A 24026-nucleotide genomic window follows, 5' to 3' on the forward strand; every position below is an offset into this window, starting at 1 on the left:
GATATGACATGATAAGTCTAAGAATTCTCCCTACCAAACACCCAAAGTCATAATCCCATACCCAAAGTGATGTCTTACCTAGAAAAAACAACTTTCTGTTTTCCCTCTGCATCAAAGTACCTGTTACACAGCTCAGAACATTCAGGACGGACCAGACCTTCAAGCAGCAGAATTAAGAGGAGCTCCCTGGGTTCTTGCTCCTTCTTGGGTGTCACCGTTTGAGAATACTCTACAGGCAAACTCAGTGGCTGCACTAAAATGGCAATTAAGGTTCTGACTCCTTTGTAAACTTATTTTTGCTATCACTAGGCTGTAATAGAAGATAGAGTCATCATTTCTCCACAAGTTTACCAACTCCTGGTATCTTTTATCTTTTTGATAGTAGCCATTCTAACAGGTGTGATGAGCTAGCTCAATGTGGTGTTGATTTGCATTTCTACGATAATTAGTTATTTGTGTATCTTCTATAGAGAAATGTTTATTCAGGTCCTTTGCCCAATTAATCAGATTCACCAAGTATTAAATATTTACTATATTTTGTCTCTCTTTCTCTCTCTTTACATATACTTAAATATATCAACAAATATCACAAAAGATAATAGCACTTATTTTTTCCTTTTATCCTTAAGCATATGCCATTACAGCTAGGAAATTTAATTAAAAGATGCCTTCTAACATACCTTCCATTTTTAAATACCCCCTACTTTTTAATTTTAAAATTTATAGCTTAAACTGTTCTGCTATACTAACTTTTTTGCAGTCACACACTATTTTTTATAATAGCAAAAAAGGAGGGGAGCTGATTATCTAACAACACAAAAGAATTTATGGTATAGCAGTGTGATAGAAAAACATGCCTCAAAAACCAGCAAGTCTGAAGGCATTTAGGGATCTGAGACAATTTCATGATATTAAGTGAAAAAGTACAATAGAGAACTATATCCGAACATGCCATGGCTTAGTGTCTGTCGATGCAGGGCACTGGGTGTCAAGGTGATAAAGAGGAATTAGACATGATTTCTCTCACTTAGAAATCTCATTGAGAGGGGTGGGCAGAACCTTAAATAGCTGTGTCTAGTAAGGTGAAGCAAAGAAGTGAGGGAGACATGCATCTCCTGGGGGAAGCCACTGGTCTGATCAGAATGAAGATAGTGGGAAGGCTGCCCTGATGAAATGCGACACTATTATTTTTAAAATATAGAAATGATATATAAAAAGGACCTAAAAATGAATATATCAGAGGTTACTTTTAGATGGTAACATTATGGTTCTGTTATTTCTTTGTTTTATCTGTTTTCCAAGGTTTTAACAATAAATATAAATATTCCTTTATAAGCATAAAATATAATTTGTGGAAGATTTCCAACTACCGATTATTTAGGATTTACCCACTACTCATGGTAAGTTGATTAATGCACAACAATGAGATAAATCTCACCTTGTTCTTTAAAAAATTTGGTATTTTAATAATAAAAATAATAGTTATCAAATTATAAAACTTTCTCCCATTGTTCAATATTATTTTAGTTGGGATGTCATATAGATAGCACCTCCTAGATTATATGTGTATTCTTATTCAACTTGGGAGATAGATAATAATAGAGCAATACACTAGCCCACAAAATAACAGGCCTTGTTTGGATGCCTTACAATCATACATGGCTACTCTTTTTATAACCACAGTGGTGGTGCAGGAACCAGCAGCCAAAAGCAGTTAGTTTAATAAGAAGTCATTCATCATTCATCTTCAATAAATACTGTAATAGTAAATGTCTTCCATTTTGGAAGGACATTTTCATGGAATTATGTAATAGCAGACTCTATAATAGCATGCAGATTTTACTTGCTTTCACTACTGGTTCTCTCTCTCTTTTTTTTTTTTTTTAATAAGATTTATTTATTTATTTATTTGAGAGACAGTGTTACAGACAAAGAGAAGGAGAGACAGAGACAGAGGTCTTTCATCTGCTGGTTCACTCCCCAAATGGCCACAATGGTAGAGCTAGGCCAATCCAAAGCCAGGAGCCGGGAGCTTCTTCTGGGTCTCCCATATAGGTGCAAGAACCCAAGCACTTGAGCCATCTTCCACTCCTTTCCTAGGCCATTAACAGAGAGCTGGGTCAGAAGAGCAGTAGTCAGGACAGGAACTGGTGCCCATATGGGATGCTGGTGCCGCAGGCAGATGCTTAACCTACTATGCCACAGCACTAGTCCCAAGGCTTGCTTTCTCTCTCTCTCCCTCTCTCTCTCTCTCTTTTAAGTCTTTCCCTCTTTTATTTTTATTTCCTTTTGCATGTGTGGAAGATTAATTTACATAGCTGTTAAAACACACAAAAAAAGCAAAAGAATTCATGCTTAAAATATTTACAGTTATCTATATGGAATGGCACTGTGTACATTCAAAGTAATGGAGTGACTTGGGTTGTTTGTGAAGTCAAAAAAGCCAAAGGCAGATTACAATCTTGAGAAAAAGCCACAGTCAGCATGAAGATGAGCGATCTATGTTGTTGTCAACTTGAAAGCAAATGAATCAGGTGACTGAGGAAAGAGAGAGAAGAAAATTGGAAACTTTAATTGATCTCTCCAATCACTTCTTTACCACCTGCGGTGAGTCTGACTTCCCCTTCCTATCAATATAATGTGGTTTTTTTTTTTTTTTTGGATAAAGTCAAATGGCTCCTTTAAAGATAATTTAATTCCATTTAATTAAGGCAACCTATTTTAATAGCTAGCACTTTGATACATGTGGTGCTCACGGCTCTCAACATATTGAACACCACTGCTCATTAGGAAACTCTTTAAAAAGTCATTTAGTGCAGACAATATCCTCTGCTTAGCAAATGCAAACCTATAATTCAGGCTCAATATAAGTGCAATATTATTCACATGCTCGACAGAGACTGTAAACATACAGAAAGGTTAATCTTACATGAGAAATATCATTAGACATGTAGGCCAGAATACACATGTATTTTAAATGGGCAATAGGGAACACTCACCACGTTAATTTTTCTTGCTTTCATTAGGAATGTATGCAATGGCAAGAAGCTAACAGTATCTAGAGGCTTATAAGTCAATGCTCCATTGCTTCTGCCCCTGTAGATGGCTTTAGATTTAAGCATTTATTTTATTGACGAAAACAAACATCTAAACTTCAGAAGCCTAAACTGAATTTAATGACCTTTGCTGTTTGCTGAGTCTTCATCTCACCTACACAGGGTAAAGTGGAAGGGGAATGTTTTGATTTTACTACCTTGCTGCGGCTGGCCACTGGTGGTTATCACAGATGGTGAAATTTTTATCATAGAGCTGTGCAACCAGAGACCCTGAACAAAGGGGGAAATCTACCCAGCCTCCAGGTGGTCATTTTGGGTAATTAATGCCCTAGGGAAAGTTCAGCTCCATAATAGTATAATAGCCCAGGAAGCCTGCCAAGGAAGCAGTCCGTTCCAAAACATTTTTTTTAACCTTTTTCCCATCAGTCATTTAGCACAGCACACAAAAGATTTTTTTTTTTTTTTTTTGTAACAGAGGAGCCAACTAGAAGGTGAGTATTCAGTATAGTTTTTCCTATCGGTCATGCTGGCAAAATTAAGATATTCTTTATCGAGAGAGTGCAATTATATTCATCACTTACAACTGTCTAATATATCCCTGGGAATGGCTTATTTACTTTAAATGCTGAGTCTGTGCACCTATAAGATGTAGCAGTGCTATTCACTGATACGCTATGAAGAGGAATATTTGTTCAGTGCTTAACAACACAATATCACAGCTTCTCTAGTTGCAAAGAGCTAATTGTATCAGAGACACTATTTCAAATAAGAAAGCTGTAATAACTATTATTTCTGAATCCTAACCTAGAATTGTGCATTGACTGAGGAGTTTCATGAGATATATGTAGGAATATTTGGCATTTGTGGAGGGCTGTAAGCTAGATTTATTGGGATGAAACATCCTACGGCAATGCCTACTATTTCTAGATGCTCACTTTGGGTCAGACTCTTGGCAAATATCTGAGATACTCTGTATGGCAAATCCAAGAAATTGTATTATTATTATTAATTTTGCAAATAAATACACGCATATGTAAAGACATTGAATAATCTGCACAAATTCACAAAAGCAGATGTGGACCAGGAATAGAATTCAGCTCTTCTCACCAAAATCATATTATTCCTCTACACTAGCAGCATTCAGACGTTAGCAGGCCTGAGAATCACACAGAGGACTTACTAAAACAGATTTTTGAACCTCATCTGAGCTTGCGATTCATCAATCTGGGCTAAGAAGCAAGAATTTGCATTACTAAGTTCTCAAATCTGAATGATGCTGATGTTGTTGATCTAAGGACCAGACCCAGTGACCCATATCATGCTATCTCTCCCAAGAAGCAAACCAAATTCAGGGCAATGGGTTCATGTATGTCAAAAGTATGAAAACATTAAATTATATGAAAGCTTTCATTTTACTTATTATTAATGATTCAAAGTGGGACTCTTTATTTTTGTCACTGTTAATGATGAAAAGTTTACTTACGGAATAATAGTTCAAATATACAACCATTAATGAACACTTACCATACACAAAGTATCAAACTACAAGCTACCGTGTAGAGGTAAAATAAAGAATCAGAAACTATACTCTCCCTGGAAGTGATGTCAACAAGATGGCAGAATAGGACTTTTTATCCCTCACTCCACCCACAGACATACCCATTGACAAGAACCAGTGGAAGGCAGCACCATTATGGGGGCCCAAGAGTGCTGCCAAGAGGTCTCATGATCTCATTGCAGCAAAAATAATCCAAGAGTAAATACATTTAGGACGGTAAGAAGGACAGTATCACCTCCCTCATCACCCTTCTCCCAAACACAGCATAGCTCTGGGCCCAGAGAAACTTCTTTGGCCTACAGAGAGACCCAGGGCACTGAGGGGATTAATACAAATGGATAGTCAGAAGTCAACTATGAGCACGGAAAAGGGGCATTCACTCACATTAATTGGGGTGCAACATTCAAAAGAGAGGCCCAGTTTTTAATAACCGTTTGAGGATACCAGAAAGAGACTCACTCATGAACCTCACAGGATGCATCACTTGTGGATATCCCCTCAAAGCTCACGCATCCATCCAGCATTCTATATGCGCCTTCCATCTTAGTCAGTGTTCCACATACATCCTTGCAGACAACCCGCACAATCCTCTGCAGACTGCATGAGCGCATGCAGACAGCAGGGTCAACTTGGCTGGATTTAGCAAAGGCACCTAACATTGAACACTTCAAGTAAGGAAAACAAATAGAAAGCTCTCCAGATCTGGCCTAGCTTTGTGGGATTGTGAGAAGTCACCCAATCCTAAGACTTTCTCTAAAGGGAACAAGAATGAATGTATTAATAGAAAAGGTTCGAGAGACCCCTGGAATTCTTTGCTGTGCTAATTTGTGAATGTCTTTCTATAAGTCAATTGAGAAATACTGAAAAAGGTGACTTTTTCTTTAAATGCAAACACTATAGTGCAAGGTTTCAATGGACACCAAAAAAATTAAGGAAATATATATACTGCCAAAGCAACATAGTATTTTCCAGTAAGTCATCTTAAGAAATGGAGAGCTATGGATTGCCTGACACAGAATTCAAAATAGTTGTCCTAAGGGACCTCAGTAAATGACAAGAGAAAATAACAAACAATTCAACAAAATTTTTTTTAATTTCATAAAGGAAATTAAAGTTTCAACAGCGAAATAATTTTTAAAAAATCAAACAGAAATTAGAGAAATTGGGACCAGTATTTAGAGCAGCAGATTAAGCCACCACCCACAACACAGGCATCCCTTATCACAGCACCTGTTCAAGTCCCAGCTGTTCCACTTCCCATCCAACTGCACGCTAATACACCTGAAAAGGGAGCAGAAGATGAACTCAGTACTCAGGCCCCTACCACACATTTGGGAAACCCTGAAGGAGTTCCTGGCTCTTGGCTTTGGCTTGGACCAGCCTGGTGGTTGTGGCCATTTATGTTCACTGGGGAGTAAACCAATGGATGGAAGCTTGTTCTCAGTCTCTCTCTTTTTCTGTAACTTCTTCTCAAATAAATAAATATTTTTGATAAGTAACTACAGAGTTCAAAAATACAATGAATGAAAAATGCAAAAGAGGGCATGAACAACAGACTTGATCAAGCAGAAAAAGAATTTGTGAACTCAAAGACATGTCATTTGAAATTAATCAGAGGAGAAAAAAGAGGAATGAAAAAGAGTGGAGAAAGTCTTTGCTATTTATGGGACATCCTCAACGAAACAACTGTATACTTTATGGTAGTAACAGAATAGGAAGAAAGTAGAAAATCTTTTTTAAAGAAAAAAAATTATTAAAAATTCCAAATCTTTGGAGACCTATGGATATCCAGGTTCATGACACTCAAAAAACCTCAAACTTAATCAATCGAAAGTAGGTTATACAGAAACAAAAAAATAATCAAAATTCAATGAAAAAGAGAATTTTGGAAGGAGTAAGAGAAAAACAAGGAAATCCATATGAAGGTAGCAACATGCTTATCCATAGAGAACTTACAGGCCAGAGAGAGTGGAACAATATATTTAAAGTGCTGAAAGGAAAGAAAAACCCTGCAAACCAAGAATATACATCAAACAAAACTGTTCTTAAGAAGTGGAGGAGAGATAAAGACTTCAACAAACAAAAGCTAAGGAAATTAGTTACCACTAAACCTGCCTTAACAAGATATGGTAAAAGGAGTTATTCAAGTTAAAATCGGGGCTGGTGTTGTGATGCAGCAGGCAAAGCTGCTGTCTGCAGTGCCAGCATCCCATACGGGTGCCGGTTAGAGATCTGGCTGCTCCAGTTCTGATCCACCTGTCTGCTATGGCCCAAGTCCTTGGGCCCCTGCACCCACATGGGAGATTCAAAGAAGCTCCTGACTCCTGGCTTTGGATCAGCACAGCCCTGGCCCTTGTGGCCAGCTGGGGAGTGAACCAGAGGATGGAAGACCTTTCTCTCTCTCTGTGCCTCTGCCTTTCTCTCTCTGTAACTATGCTTTCAAATCAATAAATAAATTTTAAAAATAAATAAATTTAAAATAAACAAATTTAAAAAAAGAAAGGATGCTAATTAGTAACATGAAACCATATGACAATATAAAACTTACCATTAAAGATAAGTATATATAGATGGGCTTACCTTATAATGCTTTGACTTACAATTGTTTTTGACTTTATGATGATGTAAAAGTGATATACATTCAATATAAATCTTCAAATTATGAATTGTGATATTTTCTTAGGGTAGTACTGTGTGGCCTGCTGTTCTCTTGCTACTTGTCAGGAGCAAAAAATATTAACACCCAGTCAGCCATAAGAACACAATAGTAAACAATTAGCAAAACATTTTTTGCTGTTTTGTATTGTGTTGTTCCATCCTACTATGTCTACACGATTCCTACCTTTGTCTCCTGTACTCATACAATCATGTTGTTTTTCACTTTCAGTTCAATAAATCACATGATACAACATTTTATAAAACAGGCTTTGTGTTAGATGGTTTTGCCCAACTGGAGGCTGACACATAAGTATTCCAAGCACATTTAAGGTAGGCTTAAACTAAGGTAATATTTGCTAAGTTAAGTATATTAAATGCATTTTCAGCTTATGATATTTTCAACTTATGATTGGTTTGTCAGCATGTAAAAATACAAATACAAAATACTCCAAAATTGCAATCGTGGTACATAGCTCACTTTTAATTTCAGTATAGAAGTTAAAAGACAAAAGTATTGACATTACCTATAGCTAATTTATTAATGGATACATGATACAAAAGGATTTAAGTTGTGACATCAATAATGAAAATGGAGGGGGAGAAGTAATGGGGTTTTATATGCAGTTGACGTTACATTATAATCAGCTTAAAATAAGCTGTTCTAAGACCTTTTGTGTAAGTTTTATGGTAACCATAAAGCAAAAACCTTCTAGCACTCAAAGATACACACAAATAAAACATACCACTAGAAAGAAAAAAACTAAATCACAAAGAAAGAAAGAGAAGAAAGGAAGAAATGAACTATAAACCAATCAGAAAACAACTAACAAAATGGCAATAAAATTACCCATCAATAATACTTTTAATCTAAATGGATTAAATTCTCCAATCAAAAGATACAGAGGATGTACATATTTTAAAAAATCCAGCAATATCATACTTAGAGAGACTCAGCTTTACAGACACACATGAGCTAAAAGTGAAGGAACAGGGAAAGAAATTCTATGCAAATGGTTAAAAAAAAAGGAAGGAGAATAGGAGTAGCCTTACTTATATCAGACGAAATGGACTTTAAGAAAAAAAACTATCAAAAGAAACATAAAAGGTCATTATATTATGATAAAGGGGCCAATTCATCAAGAGAGTATAATAAGAAAGACTAGGGGAGAAAGCTCCTTCACATGGGTTTTGGTAATTTTTTTATATGTCTCTGAAAGAACAGGAAACAAAAGCGAAAACATACAAGTAGATTGAATCAAACTAAAAAGCTTCTAATTAGCAAATTAAACAATCTACTGAGTGAAGACATAATCTACGGAATGGGAGAATAAATTTGCAAACCTTATATCTGATAAGGGGTTAGTATAAAAGGAATTCAATCAAATTAGTAAAAAATCACCTTATTTATTTTTTTAAAGAATTATTTATTTTATTTGAAAGTCAGAGTTACATAAAGAGAGGAGAGGCTGAGAGAGAGAGAGAGACAAAGGTCTTCCATCTGCTGGTTCACTCCCCAACTGGCTGCAATGGCCGGAGCTGTGCCAATCTGAAGCCAGGAGCCAGGAGCTTCTTCACGGTCTCCCACGTGGGTGCAGGGGCCCAAAGATTGGGCCATATTCCACTGCTTTCTCAGGTCATAGCAGAGAGCTGGATCCGAAATGGAGCATCCAGGTCTCAAACTGACACCCATATGGAATACTGGCACTGCAGGCAGCGGCTTTACCTGCTATGCCACAGCACTGGCCCCAAAATTACCTTATTTAAAAGTAGGTAAAGGCCATTAATAAGTATATCTCCAAAGAAGACTTGCAAATGGTTAATAGGTACATGTGAAAGTGTTTAACATAGCTAATCATCAGGGACACACAAATCAAAACCACAATGAGATATCACTTCCTTTTATTTATAATCATTATTATCAAAAAGAAAAAATACAAAATGTGTGGTGATGGTGTGGAAAAATGGAAGTCTATGCACACTAGTGGTGAGATTGTTAATTAGTATAGTCATTGTGGAAAACAGTATGGAGGTTCCTCAAAAAATCAAAGATAACTAACATATGATGTTGCTGTGCATTTGTTCTGAGAGAAACATGGTAGGGGTAAGAAGTGTGGAGTCACGACACAGAAACAGGGAGTTGAGTGAAAGGGGGCCAGAGGTGAGCAGCTCACAGACTCATTTATTTCAGTTGGTGCAGCAGCTTATATAGCTGAGGCAGCCAATCTGATCAAGGGGCGGTTTATGCCCTAACCAATCACTGCCTGCTGCCAGGCAGGCTCCTTTGCCAGGTGGGTTCCAAAGCTATTTCCTGAGTAAGTGATGCTTGCTCACCAGCGCCATCTTGGCACAGCCTTCTCATTCCACCACGATATGATCCATTGATCCTTCTACTTGAGATTTATCCAAATAAAATAAAATCAGTATGTTGAAGAGATATCTTCACATCCATTTTTAATTAAAGATGGTATTATTCATGATAAATAAGAATCAAAATAAGTGTCCATCACTAGATCAACAGTTACAGAATCAGATGAATGAATAACAATTACGGGTTCTTTAGTATCCACAGAATACACAACAGAACATTACCCAGCCTGTGACAAGAAGGAAATCCTATCATTTAGAGCAATACAGATGAACTTGAAGCAATTATGTGAAGTGGATAAGCCAGGCACAGAAAGAAAAATACCAAATATCAAAGGATCTTACTTTTATATAGAATCTAAAGGAATTGATTTAAAGATAGATTAAAATGGTGGTTTCCAGAGGCTGGAGTGGGAAGAATGGGGAAGATATTGGTCAATGGATGCAAAAATTTCAGTTAAACAGGAGGAATAAGTTCAAAAGATCTATTATACATTATAGTGACTATAGCTAATATAGTGCATACTCAAAAATTGTTTGGAGAGTAATTCCAAGTAATCTTACTACACACACACACACACACACACACAAAATAAGTTTGTAAGGTAATGCATGTGTTAAATAGTTTGATCTATCACTCCACAATGTATATTTATACCAAAACATCATATTGTATCCATAAAGATATTCAATTTTAACATGTCAGTTAAAAATAAATAAAAGTATATTGCACAGAGCCGGCACTGTGGCACAATGGGTTAAAGCCCTGACCTGAAGCCCTGGCATCCCATATGGGCACCAGTTCTAATCCAGGCTGCTCCTCTTCCAATCAGCTCTCTGCTATGGCCTGGGAAGGCAGTGGAAGATGGCCTGAGTTCTTGGGCCTCTGCACCTGCGTGGGAGACCCAGAGGAAGATTCTGGCTCCTGGCTTCAGATTAGTGCAGCTCTGGCTGTTGCAACCATCTGGGGAGTAAACCAGCAGATAGAAGACCTCTCTCTCTCTCTCTCTCTCTCTCTCTCTAACACTGTCTTTCAAATAATTAAAATAAACCTTTAAAAAAAAGTATACTGCACACATTTTAAAGTTTTTAAAATAGCAATAAAGAAGTTATGGATTCTTAATTTGAAAGTACAGACATATGGAAAGAGAGAAAGAGGTATTTTCCATCTCCTGGTTTACTAATCAAATGCCTGCCAAACCTGGGCTAAGGCAGGTTGAAATTTGGAGCCCAGAATTAAATCTAGGTCTGTCACATGGAGCGGCAGGGGTCCAAGAACTTGAACTGTCATATGTTGCCACCCAGAGTGCTCTTTGCAGCAAACCAGATCTTAAGTGGAAAAACCGGAACTCAGACCAGGCACTGCTCAAAGGGATGTGGGCATCACAAGAGGCATCGACCACTGTTACAAATGTCCACTCCAATACATATGTAGGTCTCAGTCCCAGTTTCACCACTTACCAAGTTGTGTAGTCATAAATTAATTAATTTCATCACTTTCTTACACTATCCCTTTTATCAATAAAGTAGAAATAATAATAGTACATCAGAATTGCATTGATAATTATATAATAGATTTCAAATATTTGTCACAGTTGCTGTTCTATAGTAAGTACTTTATAATGGTCAGTCACTATAAACATCATCAAACAAAAATGTTTGTCTATTTTTGCATTATTTAGACTACTGTAATTATGTTCTTAGGTTAGAATGCACTTACTGAGTCAAAGAGTGGCATTTTTGAGGCTTTGGACTGATTATTTTCTCAATATGTCTTAATTATAATTAGTGCCAAATAAACATTTTGAAAGCTTATTGTCATCCCAAGTCCAAGAAACATTGCCAGAATTCACTGTACTTGTTAAAAAACAAAAGACAGTAAGATAAGGATTATTGTCCATTGTCAAATATAAAACTGATTCTAAGTTGTATGGATTTTACACACTCTTTTTCTTGATTTTTTTCTTTGAGTATTCTGTTTTGGAACAAATATTATTTATTGCAATCATTAGTTAAAAAACAACCTCACTTAAAAAGGAACTTTTACTTAAAATATTTAGCAAAGGAGGCAGCCTGAAGACAGTGATAGCAGGGAACAATGGTGGAGTTGCTGCTTTTTTTTATTCTTTTTTTGTTTTGTTTTATTTATTTGTTTGGAAGGTAGAGTTATACAGAGGCAAAGGCAGAGAGAGAGAAAGGTCTTCCATCCACTAGTTCACTCTACAAATGGCCACACAGCCAGAGCTGGGCCAATCTGAAGCCAGGAGCCAGGAACTTCTTCCGGGTCTCCCACGTGGGCGCAGGGCCCGAAGAGCTGGGGCCATCTTCTACTGCTTTCCCAGGCCACAGGAAAGAGTTGAGTTGGAAGTGAAACAGCCCGTACGCCCATATGGGATGCTGGCACTGCCGGCGTAGCTTTACCTGCTACACCACAGTGCCAGCCCCTAGTTCCTGCTTCTTAACATTACCACCACTCGCAGATAAGCGTAAATCTCAATAAGTTGTATTTCTCAGACTGTTTGCAAATTTTGATATCTCATATAAATGTGCTATCTATTAATCACAAATTCTTATTCCTATCCACACATTTCACACACTTGACATGCACAGGGAAAATTTAATCATTCAGAGGATGGTCCTCCAATGTGGAAAGCAATGAGAAATGAACACTGTGTTTAAAGAAAAAAGAAAAAGAAGACTTCAGAAGAATATGGAATCAAAATCCTTCTGATATACTATTACATTTTTATAACATATCAAGTCACTTAATCCGTAGTTCACAGCAGTAGAACATAAAGAATGAATTCATATTTTAAAGGCAAGGAAACTGGAAAACCATTGAAATTTTTGGTTTGTTTCAAAGATTTCTGTTTCAGTTCAGACTTCAGTGCTTTGCATCATTATGTTTAGAATCACTAAATAAGTATACGTCCTTGCCTTTGGTAAGCCTTCACCAATTCCAGAGAGAGCTCAGGAACGCTTCCGTTGAATTACCCTTTCTGATCCACGTATATTGAACCCTCATAAACCATGTATAAAAACTTATTGAAAGCACAGCCTTCGTTACAAACCATCGTTAGAGTTGGTGCAAATGTTTTCATGATGCATTTATTTACTTATTAGAAAAGGCAGTTTCAGAAATATCACAGACAGAAAGATCATCTGACTACTGGTTCACTTCCCAAATGGCTGCTTCATTCACCTCCATATTTTCAATTTTTGATGTACACTTGACCTCTTTCTATATTGCCTATACCTTAACATTTTTGTTGTAATTATAATTTTTTGGTCTTCACAGTAGTGATTTACAGACCATTTTACAATATTAGAACATTCTGAATTTGTTGTTATAATTACACTTGATAGTGAATTTTCGACATTCTAATATTTTCTTTATACTTGTTAGTGTCTCAATTTAAAGGACTCCTTTTAGCATTTCTTATAGTGAAGCTCTGGTGGTGACAAATTCTTCCAGAGTTTGTCTGGGAGTGATTTAATCTCTTCCTAATATATGAAGAAGCATTTTGCTGAACATATTTTTGGCTGGCAACATTTTTTTCCCTCAGTACTATAAAACTCTCATCCCACTGCCTCCTGGCCTTTGAGGTTTCTGTTGAGAAGTCTGCAGTAATTGGGACCCATTTGTGTGTTCTTGGCTGTTTTCTCTTACAACTTTCAGAATCCTCTCACCTTTTAACCTTGCAGAGTTTGGCTATAGCATGTCTCGGGATAGATTTGATTGGGTTGAATCTGAAGGGTAACCTGGTTGTACTTGAATAGTTGTATTTTTCTCTAGGATTCAGAAGTTTTCTGTCATTATTCCTCTGAGTATGCATCCTACCTCCTTTGAATCAAGTCCCTCAAGTTCCTCTTGTATCCCAGTAACTCAGACACAGGATTTTTTCAGGATACTTCATGTTTCCCATAAGCTTTCTTTATTCATCTTGATTCTTTTTTCTTTTTTCTCCAACTATGTGTTTTCAATAGCCTGTCTTCAAGTTCATGGATTCTCTCCTCTGTTTGATCTATTCTGCTATAAGCCTTCAATCACATTTTAAATTCTTCTTTATAAACTTCTCAGTTAAAGGAATTCTGTTTTAATTACTTCCATCTCTCTACAGTCTCTCTGTTAGAACATTGAATAATTTATCTGAGTTCTCTCGACTTTTCACTGAGTTTCTGTAAAAAAGCTATTTTGAAATATTCATATGAGTGTTTGGAAATCTCAGTTCCTAGACAGTTGATTTCTGACTCCTTATTTTGCCCTTTAGTTGAGTGAGGTCATGGTTCCCCAGAAGTTCTTGATGCTTTTTGGTGTGTAACGTCATCTGTGCATTGAAGGATTAGTTATAGTGTTAAGGCTTTGTTTGTGACTGTCCTTCTAGAAATTCTAAGCAGTCTGTTTATTTTCTCTGAGCCTAAGGATACTTCTACTATTTCAGTATCAGATAGCACCCTAAGTCTTGGTTGTACCGGGTCCACTGTTGAAATGATTTTACAGATTCAGTCTTATAATACTCCTTAAACTCAAATGTATCCAAATCTACAGTTGATATATTGTTCAGTATGAACTTCGGAAGTGACTAAAAAGGGTTAATCCATTCCTACAGGCCTTTTTCTGGGCCCATGGTAGGCCCAGATTCCTTGTCCTGTGTCCTCAGATGCCATGATGCTACACCACATCTGAAGCTCTCGTCCCACCAAGACCAGTGTACCCAAGGGGTAGGATCACAGCTCACTCAGCCATGGTCTGTCTGCAGCTTAGGCAAACCCCCTGCCCAAAGCTTCACTTATCAGCCAGTGGTGATGTTGGTTGGGGTGTAATACTGTTCAAATGGGATCATGGAATGCCACTTTTTGGGCCCTGAAGTGCCCTAGAGGCTCTATCTGCACATATTGGCCTAGGATCCGGGACTGTTAGAGTCTGCCAAATGCTGGATTTTATGAGCCTGACACTGAGCCCAAAAACAGTCCTATTAGTTCTTGCTGTCTGTGCAAGGTTATAGGATGGGTACTAGAGGTTGGTCCTATGAGGGTCACACCTGGGTCTCAGTCACCAGGCTCTGTTCAGTCTTGGTGGTACACATCAGGCCTGCAAACAGCTGGTGGTGGTATATGACAAAACAATAATGTTTCACCAGCCAGCAGGTCTCCTTTTGATATGGGGGCAAGTCCAGAGACTGTCCATAGGCACGTGCCTCTAGAATGAAACCCCTAGGATCTGCCCAGTGTTGGGCTTTATCAGCCCAGCACTGAGTTACAGGACCCAGTCCATAGCTCTTTGCTGCTGCCAAAATTTGGAGAATGATAAAGGCAGCCCTCTAGCCATACTTACTGGCCCCAAGCTGATCAAACATTGATCCTACTGTCACAGGTCTCCACAAAGTTCCATGTGTGTCCGGCCGGCCAACCAGAAGCCAGCAGTGACATGCACCAAAATGAATCCAACCCACCCACCAGAGTGCAGGTCTTCTCTTGATGCTAGGCAAGTCTAGAGACTCCATCTATAAGCACTGGCTGGGGACTGGAGGCATTTTTGCTTTATCAGGTGTCAGTGTCTTGTACAGTAGGTGTGGCTCTAGGTTCCAAGGCATGGTTCTAAGCTCCAGCTCTTGGCCTCTCTATATGGCTGGAGTTCTGCTTTCTGCTTGTGGTTACTAGAATGGAAACAAAGATAGCCTGAGTGTGAAAGCTCTATATATCCACTCCACACATTCACAACTAGGGAATGGAGCAGAAGGGCTTATTCCAACTGAATTATATTCAGTGAGCCTAGCACTGGGATTCAATTCATTTTCCCTCTCCCAAGAAGTAGGTCACAGTCCTTGGAGCTGGAGGAAGGGTGACACAGACAACTCTTTCCTTCTTGCTTTCTTCAGTGACACTTCTCTTATGGCTATAACAGACCAGTGTTATAACCATAACTGGTCTCCTACCTGGCTCCCATAGATCCTGTGAAGGTGACTTGGTGTGTGTAAAGCTGTTAACGCTGGTGTTTCTATGGGGAGATGGCCACCAGAGCCTGTTAGTCAGCTGCCATCTTGGTTCCCTTCCCTTTACTGATATCTAATCTTGCTTTTGAAATTACTTGAATATGAGTAATTTTCTTAAGCTTGAATATAATTTTTCTGGCAAAAAAATAAGAATTCTGTGATAACAAAAAATCATCTAATCTGCCTCCAGTTATGAAGTATACTACAAAAATGAATTGAAAAGTTGATAATTTTTCAGGACTTAAATTCACACATACATAATGTTATGCGTGGGAAGCATATAAGAGTACTTCAAAAATTCATGGGAAAAATTAAGATTGCTTGGTTCAAACATTTTTAATTCCTATATAGTTTTCTTTTAGTTTGTAATTTCATGGACTTTTGAAGATTCTTTGTATGGATTTCAAAAAGTTTTGCACAAAATAAACTCATTTTAAATCTGTTTTTTCTATGGACTTTTTGAAGTTACCTCATGTTAAACATCTTACAAACCACTTCAGACTCTCTCAGTCCCATCTGTGTTTTTCCAGTAGTTGCTGGTCAGGGGGAAGAACAAGAGGTTTAAAGCAGAGGGATGCTTCATTTAACAGGATTTTACTTCAGTCCATCCCTGATCGCACATCTTGAGGCTTCCCACAAGAAGCACTGCCCAGCATCCAAGTATGCTCAACCTCAAAGTTGGGAGATTACAGTTTGGTGTGTATTTAGAATTGTTAAAGGGAGTCTTGTTAGATAAATTCCCCGTCTCTCTCTTCTTGGGGAAAACTATGCTATGTCATCAATGTATAAAATTTCAGAAAGACGTCCTCAAGAAACAACTCTAGTTAATGTTCATGGAGTGGGACTGGTAGTGAGAAAACAAAGTTTATATATATTTATTTTTTCATATCCTTTTATGACATTTGAAAAGAATTAGCAGGTGCTTGCATTTGTACTAAAATAATTTAACAGATACATTCTTAAAATATTGACTTAATCAAGCATGAGAATTAAAAAAAATTCTAATAGCGTGTGCTGTCATGAACACAGCATCTCCAATGGACACTTCCAGCAATTCATTTGCGGAGCCCTGATCCCTGAAATGAGATGTTAAACTTGGGAATCGTAAGAATTCAAGAATGTATAAAATTGGTATAGTCTAGGGGTTGGAGTTGTGGCACAGCGGGTTAAGCCACTGTCTGTGATACCAACCAGCATCCCATACAAGTACCAGTTAGAGTCCCAGCTGCTCCACCTCTGATCCAGTTTACTGCTAATGCACCTGGGAAAGTAGCAGGAGACGGCTCAAGTTCTTGAACTCCTACCACTCAAATGGAAGACCCAGATGGATTTCCAGGGCTCCTAGCCCAGGCTTTTGTGGCCATTTGGTGGGTGAAGGTACTGAGGGAAAATCTCTTTTTCTCTCTTACTCTGCCTTTCAAATGAAAATAAATCTTTAAAATTGGTATATTATGTACATCGCTGATCTACAATGAAGTTTAACAATATCTTATTTTTAAATTAAACACAAGCATCACTGTAAAATATATACCATTTCCTAGGAGTAAAACTTATTTTTAATAATCCTGGGATTCAGCAAATTGGTGTTGCTGTGGAGAACATGTAGTACTTACAGCCTGTTCTCACCAGAGACAGCAACTGTACATTCTTGTGCACTGTGCAAAAGGAGCCACAGTGAGGCTGAGTGAATCAGTACAAACAAACAAGCAGCACCTAAAATAAAGCAAATCTACCCCAAATATGGTTCTACTTGCCACAGTGGGATGTTGGAGGTATTTTAATTAAAGGGATTAAAAAATGTGAGTGAGCCTTTTGTGGGGATTAGAACTGTCTAGAAATAGATAAGGGACCAAGAATAGAAATAAAGTTACTTAGAATCATTTTCTGCCTCTTTGAGCTGAAGATATTAAACCAAACTTTATTTAGAGTAAGGTGGGAGGGAGGTGGTAATTAAGCATTATTTATTTAATTTCCTCAGACATTATCTCACTTCAGCAAATTTAAAATTAGAATTTCCAGTATCCTTAAATGTATCAGAGATGCAGAGATATTACCCTTCCACTATGCAAATGGCATTTAGGCAAGTTTCTGTAACTTTAGAATAAGTGCATAAGCTAATGCTTCTCATACTACATTTTAATATGCAAAAGAAGTAATATTTCTTAGCACATGCAGCTCCGTTCAACTGGTGGCTTTATGAGACAATGATCTACTCTGTCATGTTCAGTTTTCTATCAGCACAGAGCTTAGGCACTTGATAAACACTCGTGATTCACTGGCTAGATAAGTAGGGGAATGAATGAACAAGTAAATGTTTAATTGAATCAATGGGTGAGTAGAAGAATAACTGAGTCACCAAATAGTTGAATGATGAACTAGTGAATAAATGAAGGGATCAGTAAGTTCATGAATAGGTGAGTGAATCTTTAAAACATAAAAATGCCTACAATTACATAAAGAAAAGTGCCAACTCTTCCTGCTTAATCTCAACAGCCTTCAATCCTGACTGCTCATTGAAATTACTTGTGGAACTTTGAAAAAATACCTGTGGTCCTACCATGAAATCTGACTTAATTGGGCCAAAGTAAAATCCCAATATGGGGGACTGGTGCTGTGGCATAGCAGGTAAAGCTGCTGCCTGCTATGCCGGCATTCCATATCGGTGCCAGTTTGGGTCCTAGCTGCTCCACTTCCAATCTAGCTCTCTGCTATGGCCTGGGAAAGCAGTAGAAGATGGCCCAAGTCCTTGGGTCCCTGCACCCATGTGGGAGACTTGGAAGAAGCCCCTGACTTCTGGCTTCAGATTGTTCCAGCTCCAGCCATTGCGGCCATTTTAGGAATGAACCAGTGGATGAAGGATTCATTCTCTCTCTCTCTCCTTCCTTCCCTCTCTCCCTCCCTCTCTCCCTCCCTCCCTCCCACTTTTGTCTCTGCCTCTGTAACTCAGCTTTTCAAATAAATAAATAAATCTTTAAAACAAAATCCCAATATGGGTTTTTGTGGGCTTTTTTGTTTTGTTTTTTGTTTTGTTTTGTTTTGTTTTGTTTTTTGACAGGCAGAGTGGATAGTGAGAGAGAGAGACAGAGAGAAAGGTCTTCCTTTGCCATTGGTTCACCCTCCAATGGCCGCCGCGGCTGGTGCACTGCAGCCGGCGGACCGCGCTGATCCAATGGCAGGAGCCAGGTACTTATCTGGTCTCCCATGGGGTGCAGGGCCCAAGGACTTGGGCCATCCTCCACTGCACTCCCTGGCCACAGCAGAGAGCTGGCCTGGAAGAGGGGCAACCGGGACAGAATCCGGCGCCCCGACCAGAACTAGAACCCGGTGTGCTGGTGCCGCAAGGCGGAGCATTAGCCTAGTGAGCCTCGGCGCGGGCCCAACATGGGTCTTTTTAAAAACATACATTAACAAGCCGGCGCCGTGGCTCAATAGGCTAATCCTCCACCTTGCGGCGCCGGCACACCGGGTTCTAGTCCCGGTTGGGGCGCCGGATTCTGTCCCGGTTGCCCCTCTTCCAGGCCAGCTCTCTGCTATGGCCAGGGAGTGCAGTGGAGGATGGCCCAGGTGCTTGGGCCCTGCACCCCATGGGAGACCAGGAAAAAGCACCTGGCTCCTGGCTCCTGCCAGGATCAGCGCGGTGCGCCGGCTGCAGCGGCGGCCATTGGAGGGTGAACCAACGGCAAAAAAGGAAGACCTTTCCCTCTCTGTCTCTCTCTCTCACTGTCCACTCTGCCTGTCAAAAAAAAAAAAAAAAAAAAAAAAAAAACATACATTAACAATTCTTTTTTAAGCCATGTTTTAGAACAACAACCAGCCTACTCTTTAAAATCATAAACTATTTTTTTTCAACTTAAAATACACTGTATTTTCACTTATTAATACTAATTTCCATTTTTATTGCCACCTTGCCTCCCTCTTGAGGACTTGGTTGAGAAGTAGAGACCAGGAAATTTAGTGGACATTTCTCTAAATAGTTACATTTTTGTGCCTTTTACTTGAGATGAACAAGGCAAGAAAAGAGAAATTCAAGGTAAGAACTCAGGTTAGAGTTTTTAAAGTGCAAGATGAATATAGCTAATATCAAAAATTATAAATTTTTGTAAACATAGATTTTTAGAGATCATCCTGGAGCTCAAATATGAATGACCTACACATAGGTGCTGGAAACCATCTTTTGATCACTGCTCTTAAATCCGCTACAATAAATTTGAATGTGATTTGCACCTTGTGAAGTATTCAATTTAATCCTATGATAAGGTTATAGGATAGTAACACTGGGAAATATTTTTATTTACAATTTTCACAGGAAAAATCAAAGAATTTAAGTGATAATAAAGTACACTATTTAGGATCAGACACATATGGATTCAAACCCTGTCTCCACTGTTACGGGATATGTTGCCAACAGAGTACTATAGCACCTCTCTGACCTCTAGATCCCTTGTTTGCGAAATGTTTTGATAATAACTACCTCACCGGATTGCTGGAAACAATAAAGTTGATAAAATGTCTGAAATTACCATCAGTGCCTGTAAGAGTAAATGCTTCATAAATAGAATTTAAAATAAAATACAGCACAGCCAAGAAGTGAAGAGGATTCAAATATTTCCTTCCATTTCACCGCATTTCTTTATCACAAAATTTTCTTACAGCAGTACATCTAACTAATCCTGCATTGTAGGTAATATTCCCTATATCAGTGCAGACTCTTCCTGTTGCATAGAAAATCCAATTCAAACTAGCCTGAAGTGGAAAATGGAATACATTGGTTCCAGTAATGGAATAGTTCAAGTGTAAATCTGACATGAGGTCCAGCTGGAAAAAAGAATAAAACAATGTTGTCCATATCTAATTTCATTCATTTTCTCTCTCAGCTGCACTTCCTCCATGTTGCATCTAATATCAAAAGGCTCTTTCCTCATGATTGCAAAATAGCTACCAGAGTTTATAGCATTTGCAAACCCAGTCAAATCCAATTAGAGAGAGAGAGAGAGATTTTATATAGTAACTCTTGTTCTGGGAATTCTGTACAGAGATTTACTTGAATTGGCTTAACTTAGATCACCTGTTCATTCCTGAAAAAATCAGTGTGAACAGAGGCGTGAGACATCCTGACTAGCTTAGATCTGTTTCACATGTGCATCAGAAAATCCTTGTAATCAGAACCCCAGGAGTGGAAAAGAACTAAATTTTCAAATAAAAACAGTAACTCTTCCTATGCAGACTGGGGATAGGTACAGCTGTCTTCTATGTCTATGTTTGTCAAAAGAAAAAATTGTGTCTTGTTAATTTTTGCCTGCTGTAGGTTGCAAAGATATTATCATGTGTTTTCTTTTAGAAGTGCTACAATTTGGGCTTATTTGGATTTATAACATGGCAGAGTCATAACTTACAGCAGGTATTCCCGATTTCCCTGCATCACTGACTATCACAAATTTGCTAACCAGAGACCAAGAAGTAAATACTAAGGGAGGATCCCCAGAAAAATAAATAAATAAATAAAATAAGACAAAAAATTAAAAAAAAAAACTGGGTATTTCAGGGAAACATTCTCTCCTGCCAGAAGAGATGTAGTGGGAAATTAGCAAGAATAGACCCAACACCTGTTTTTATTGCCTATTTTTATTTCTTGATCATTGCATAACTAATTTTTTCAAAAAATATATACTATCTCAGTTGTATTGAAAATATCAAGGGAAGGTGGTTTTATCCATACTTAAAAGTTTTTAAAAGGGGAGTATTTAGCTGATGTCAGTTGAGAGAAGGCAACGGCCTGTTCCTACCACAGGATTCTCTTGCCAGAACAAAAACCTCAGAAATCTTAGGCTTTGCTTTAATAAGAGTAATCAATAATTCATTCTCATAGGTTATTTAAGATTAATTAAAATGTCAACATTCATTTTATTTATGTTTTCAAAGATTTATTTATTTATTTGAAAGGCAGAGTTACAGAGAACAGATACAGAGAAAGGTCTTCCATCTGCTGGTTCACTCCCCAACTGCCAAAGCTGTTCTGATCCGAAGCCAGGAGCCTCCTCTGGCTCTCCCACATGGATGCAGGGGCCCAAGGACTTGGGCCATCTTCTACTGCTTTCCCAGGCCACAGAAGAAAGCTGGATCAGAAGTGGAGCAGCCGGGACTTGAACCAGCACCCACTTGGGATGGCAGCACTGAAGGCAGTGGCCCCTCAACATTCATTTTAAAAACAGGGTAATTCCAGGGAAATAGCCTGGAATTTAAGTTTATTTGATTAAAGATTCTCCTTACACTTAAAATCAGCAGGTGAGAAGTCATAGAGATTTTAAATATTCCTAATTTCTGCTTACCTGCCAGGAACTTTAAAGATACAAATGGAGTGGGTTATGAGTCTCTGCAGGTGCTGAGTAACAAACACAAGCATCCCTTTAATAACCATGCATGTTTAGAACATAAAGTATATTAAATAAACCTTAGCCTCCATCAGTGCAGCACAAAATTACAGAAACTCAAAAACAGCATTGCACTAATACTGAATTTATACGGCATTCTAAGATTTCCTTAATCTATCTTTCCTTACCAAGAGTTTTAAATTTTTCACGCTGTCTTTCATATGACCTTAAAGGTGAAAAGAATACTACCTATAGGGAGAAAAAAAGCACCAAAGTTCACATTTATCTATACTTATCCTCTCCCAAAATGGGTTTCTCTTTTTATTACTTATGGAAATATATACAGATTTCCAGAGTGCAATTCATCTATTTTTGACAAACACACATACCCATATAACCCACATACCTTCAAAACACAGATTATTTCTGTCCCTCTAGATGTTTTCTTACGCCCCTATCAAGTCAGTCCCCCCATGCAACCTCCCCCTCCTCGCCACCCCTATAGGCCCCAGTACTATCATTAGTTTGTTGCTTGTTATTGTTGAGTAGTATCTCCTGCTTATTCATTCTGCTATTGGTGGGTATGTGGGATGTTTCCAGCTTGCGAATTTTATGAGTAAAATTGCAGTGAATATCTTGAATAATTGATTTTCTGTTAGAAAACTGATTTGGAGTGGGAAGGCTGAGTCAGGATGAGGTTAGCATGGTAACTTCTAAAGAAATTTCCAGTTGTCCAACACCATGCCACCATTTTACATGCCTGTTAGCAATACAAGAGAGTTCTAATCGCTCTGATTTTAAACAGTGCTATGTATTGTCATTCTTTTTAATTTTATACTACTCTACTGTGTTTTCTTATTTACATATTTCTCATAACTAATGATGTTAAGCAATTTCCATGTGCTTCATTGCCATCCTTTATAAAGTATCTATTCAAGTTTTTTTGTACTTTTAAAAGTTGGATTATTTTTCTTCTTATTACTGAGTTTCAGGAATATTTTATATGTTCTAGATACAGGTCCCTGGATTTAAAGGATACAAATATTCCCTCCTAGTATTCAGCTTGTCTATTCATTTTCTGATAAGGAGTCTTCCATTTCTATTAAGTCAAATTTTTTTAATCCTCTAAATTTACTGAGATTTGTTTTAGGGTCAACAGTGTATATTCGATGTTTTTCTTAAAAAGAAAAACATGAATTTTGCTGGGCTTGGGTTTAGTGTTCTATGAATGTCAGTTAAGCCAAGTTGATGGATAAGGTTGCTCAAGTTGTTCATAACTTATTGCTTATTCATTCTATTGAAAACTGAAAGAAGGCTTTAAAAATCTTTACATTTATAGATTTCTCTATTTCTCTCCTTAACATTAAATGTACTTAAAATATTGTCTCTTTGTTCACACTCATTTAGGATTGTGCTATGAACTGAATGTTTGTGCAGTTATTTATATATTAATGTTTATGTATACTGATTTACTCCTGTTTGGGGTTTATCCATTTTATCTTCTATCATTGCCTTTGGATATATGGGTTAATTGTATATTATTCCATTCTATATCTTCTGTTGTGTTTTAATTTTATTTTATACTACTTTTATTTTCTTGAGATTACAATATACATCCCTAAATTATTTTGAATGAATATTCTACCAATTTGCATAGATTTTTTCATATTCAATTATCTTTTATCTACAGAAGATCAATTTAGTATATACTAAGTAAAGATTTCAACAGTTTGCACCCACACAGAAACATAAAGTGTAAAGTACTGTTTGAGTACTAGTTATAGCATTAATTGACATTGAACAACACATTAAGGACAGAGATCCTGTATGGGGTGTAAGTGCACAGTGACTCCTGTGTTTGACTTAACAAATTGATACTCTTGGTTATGGCTCTTGTCATGGGTTGCCAAGGCAATGGAAGCCTTTTGAGTTTGCCAACTCCCATCTTATTTAGACAAGGTCATAGTCAAAGTGGAAGTTCTCTCCTCCCTTCAGAGAAAGGTACCTCCTTCTTTGATGGCACATTCTT

The 24026-nt window shown here is 37.8% G+C and overlaps 1 protein-coding gene across 1 annotated transcript in view; it reads left to right on the forward strand.

Annotated features, from left to right (window-relative positions):
* Positions 1-24026, forward strand: part of LOC127491530 (coiled-coil domain-containing protein 66-like) — a 189644-nt gene that overhangs the window by 87807 nt on the left and 77811 nt on the right. Inside the window, 1 exon segment of the mRNA XM_070069881.1 lies at positions 5188-5285. Within this exon segment, the coding sequence (XP_069925982.1) occupies positions 5188-5285 (98 nt within the window).

The sequence above is a fragment of the Oryctolagus cuniculus genome, chromosome 3 (genome assembly GCF_964237555.1).
Source record: "Oryctolagus cuniculus chromosome 3, mOryCun1.1, whole genome shotgun sequence".
Taxonomy (NCBI): domain Eukaryota; kingdom Metazoa; phylum Chordata; class Mammalia; order Lagomorpha; family Leporidae; genus Oryctolagus; species Oryctolagus cuniculus.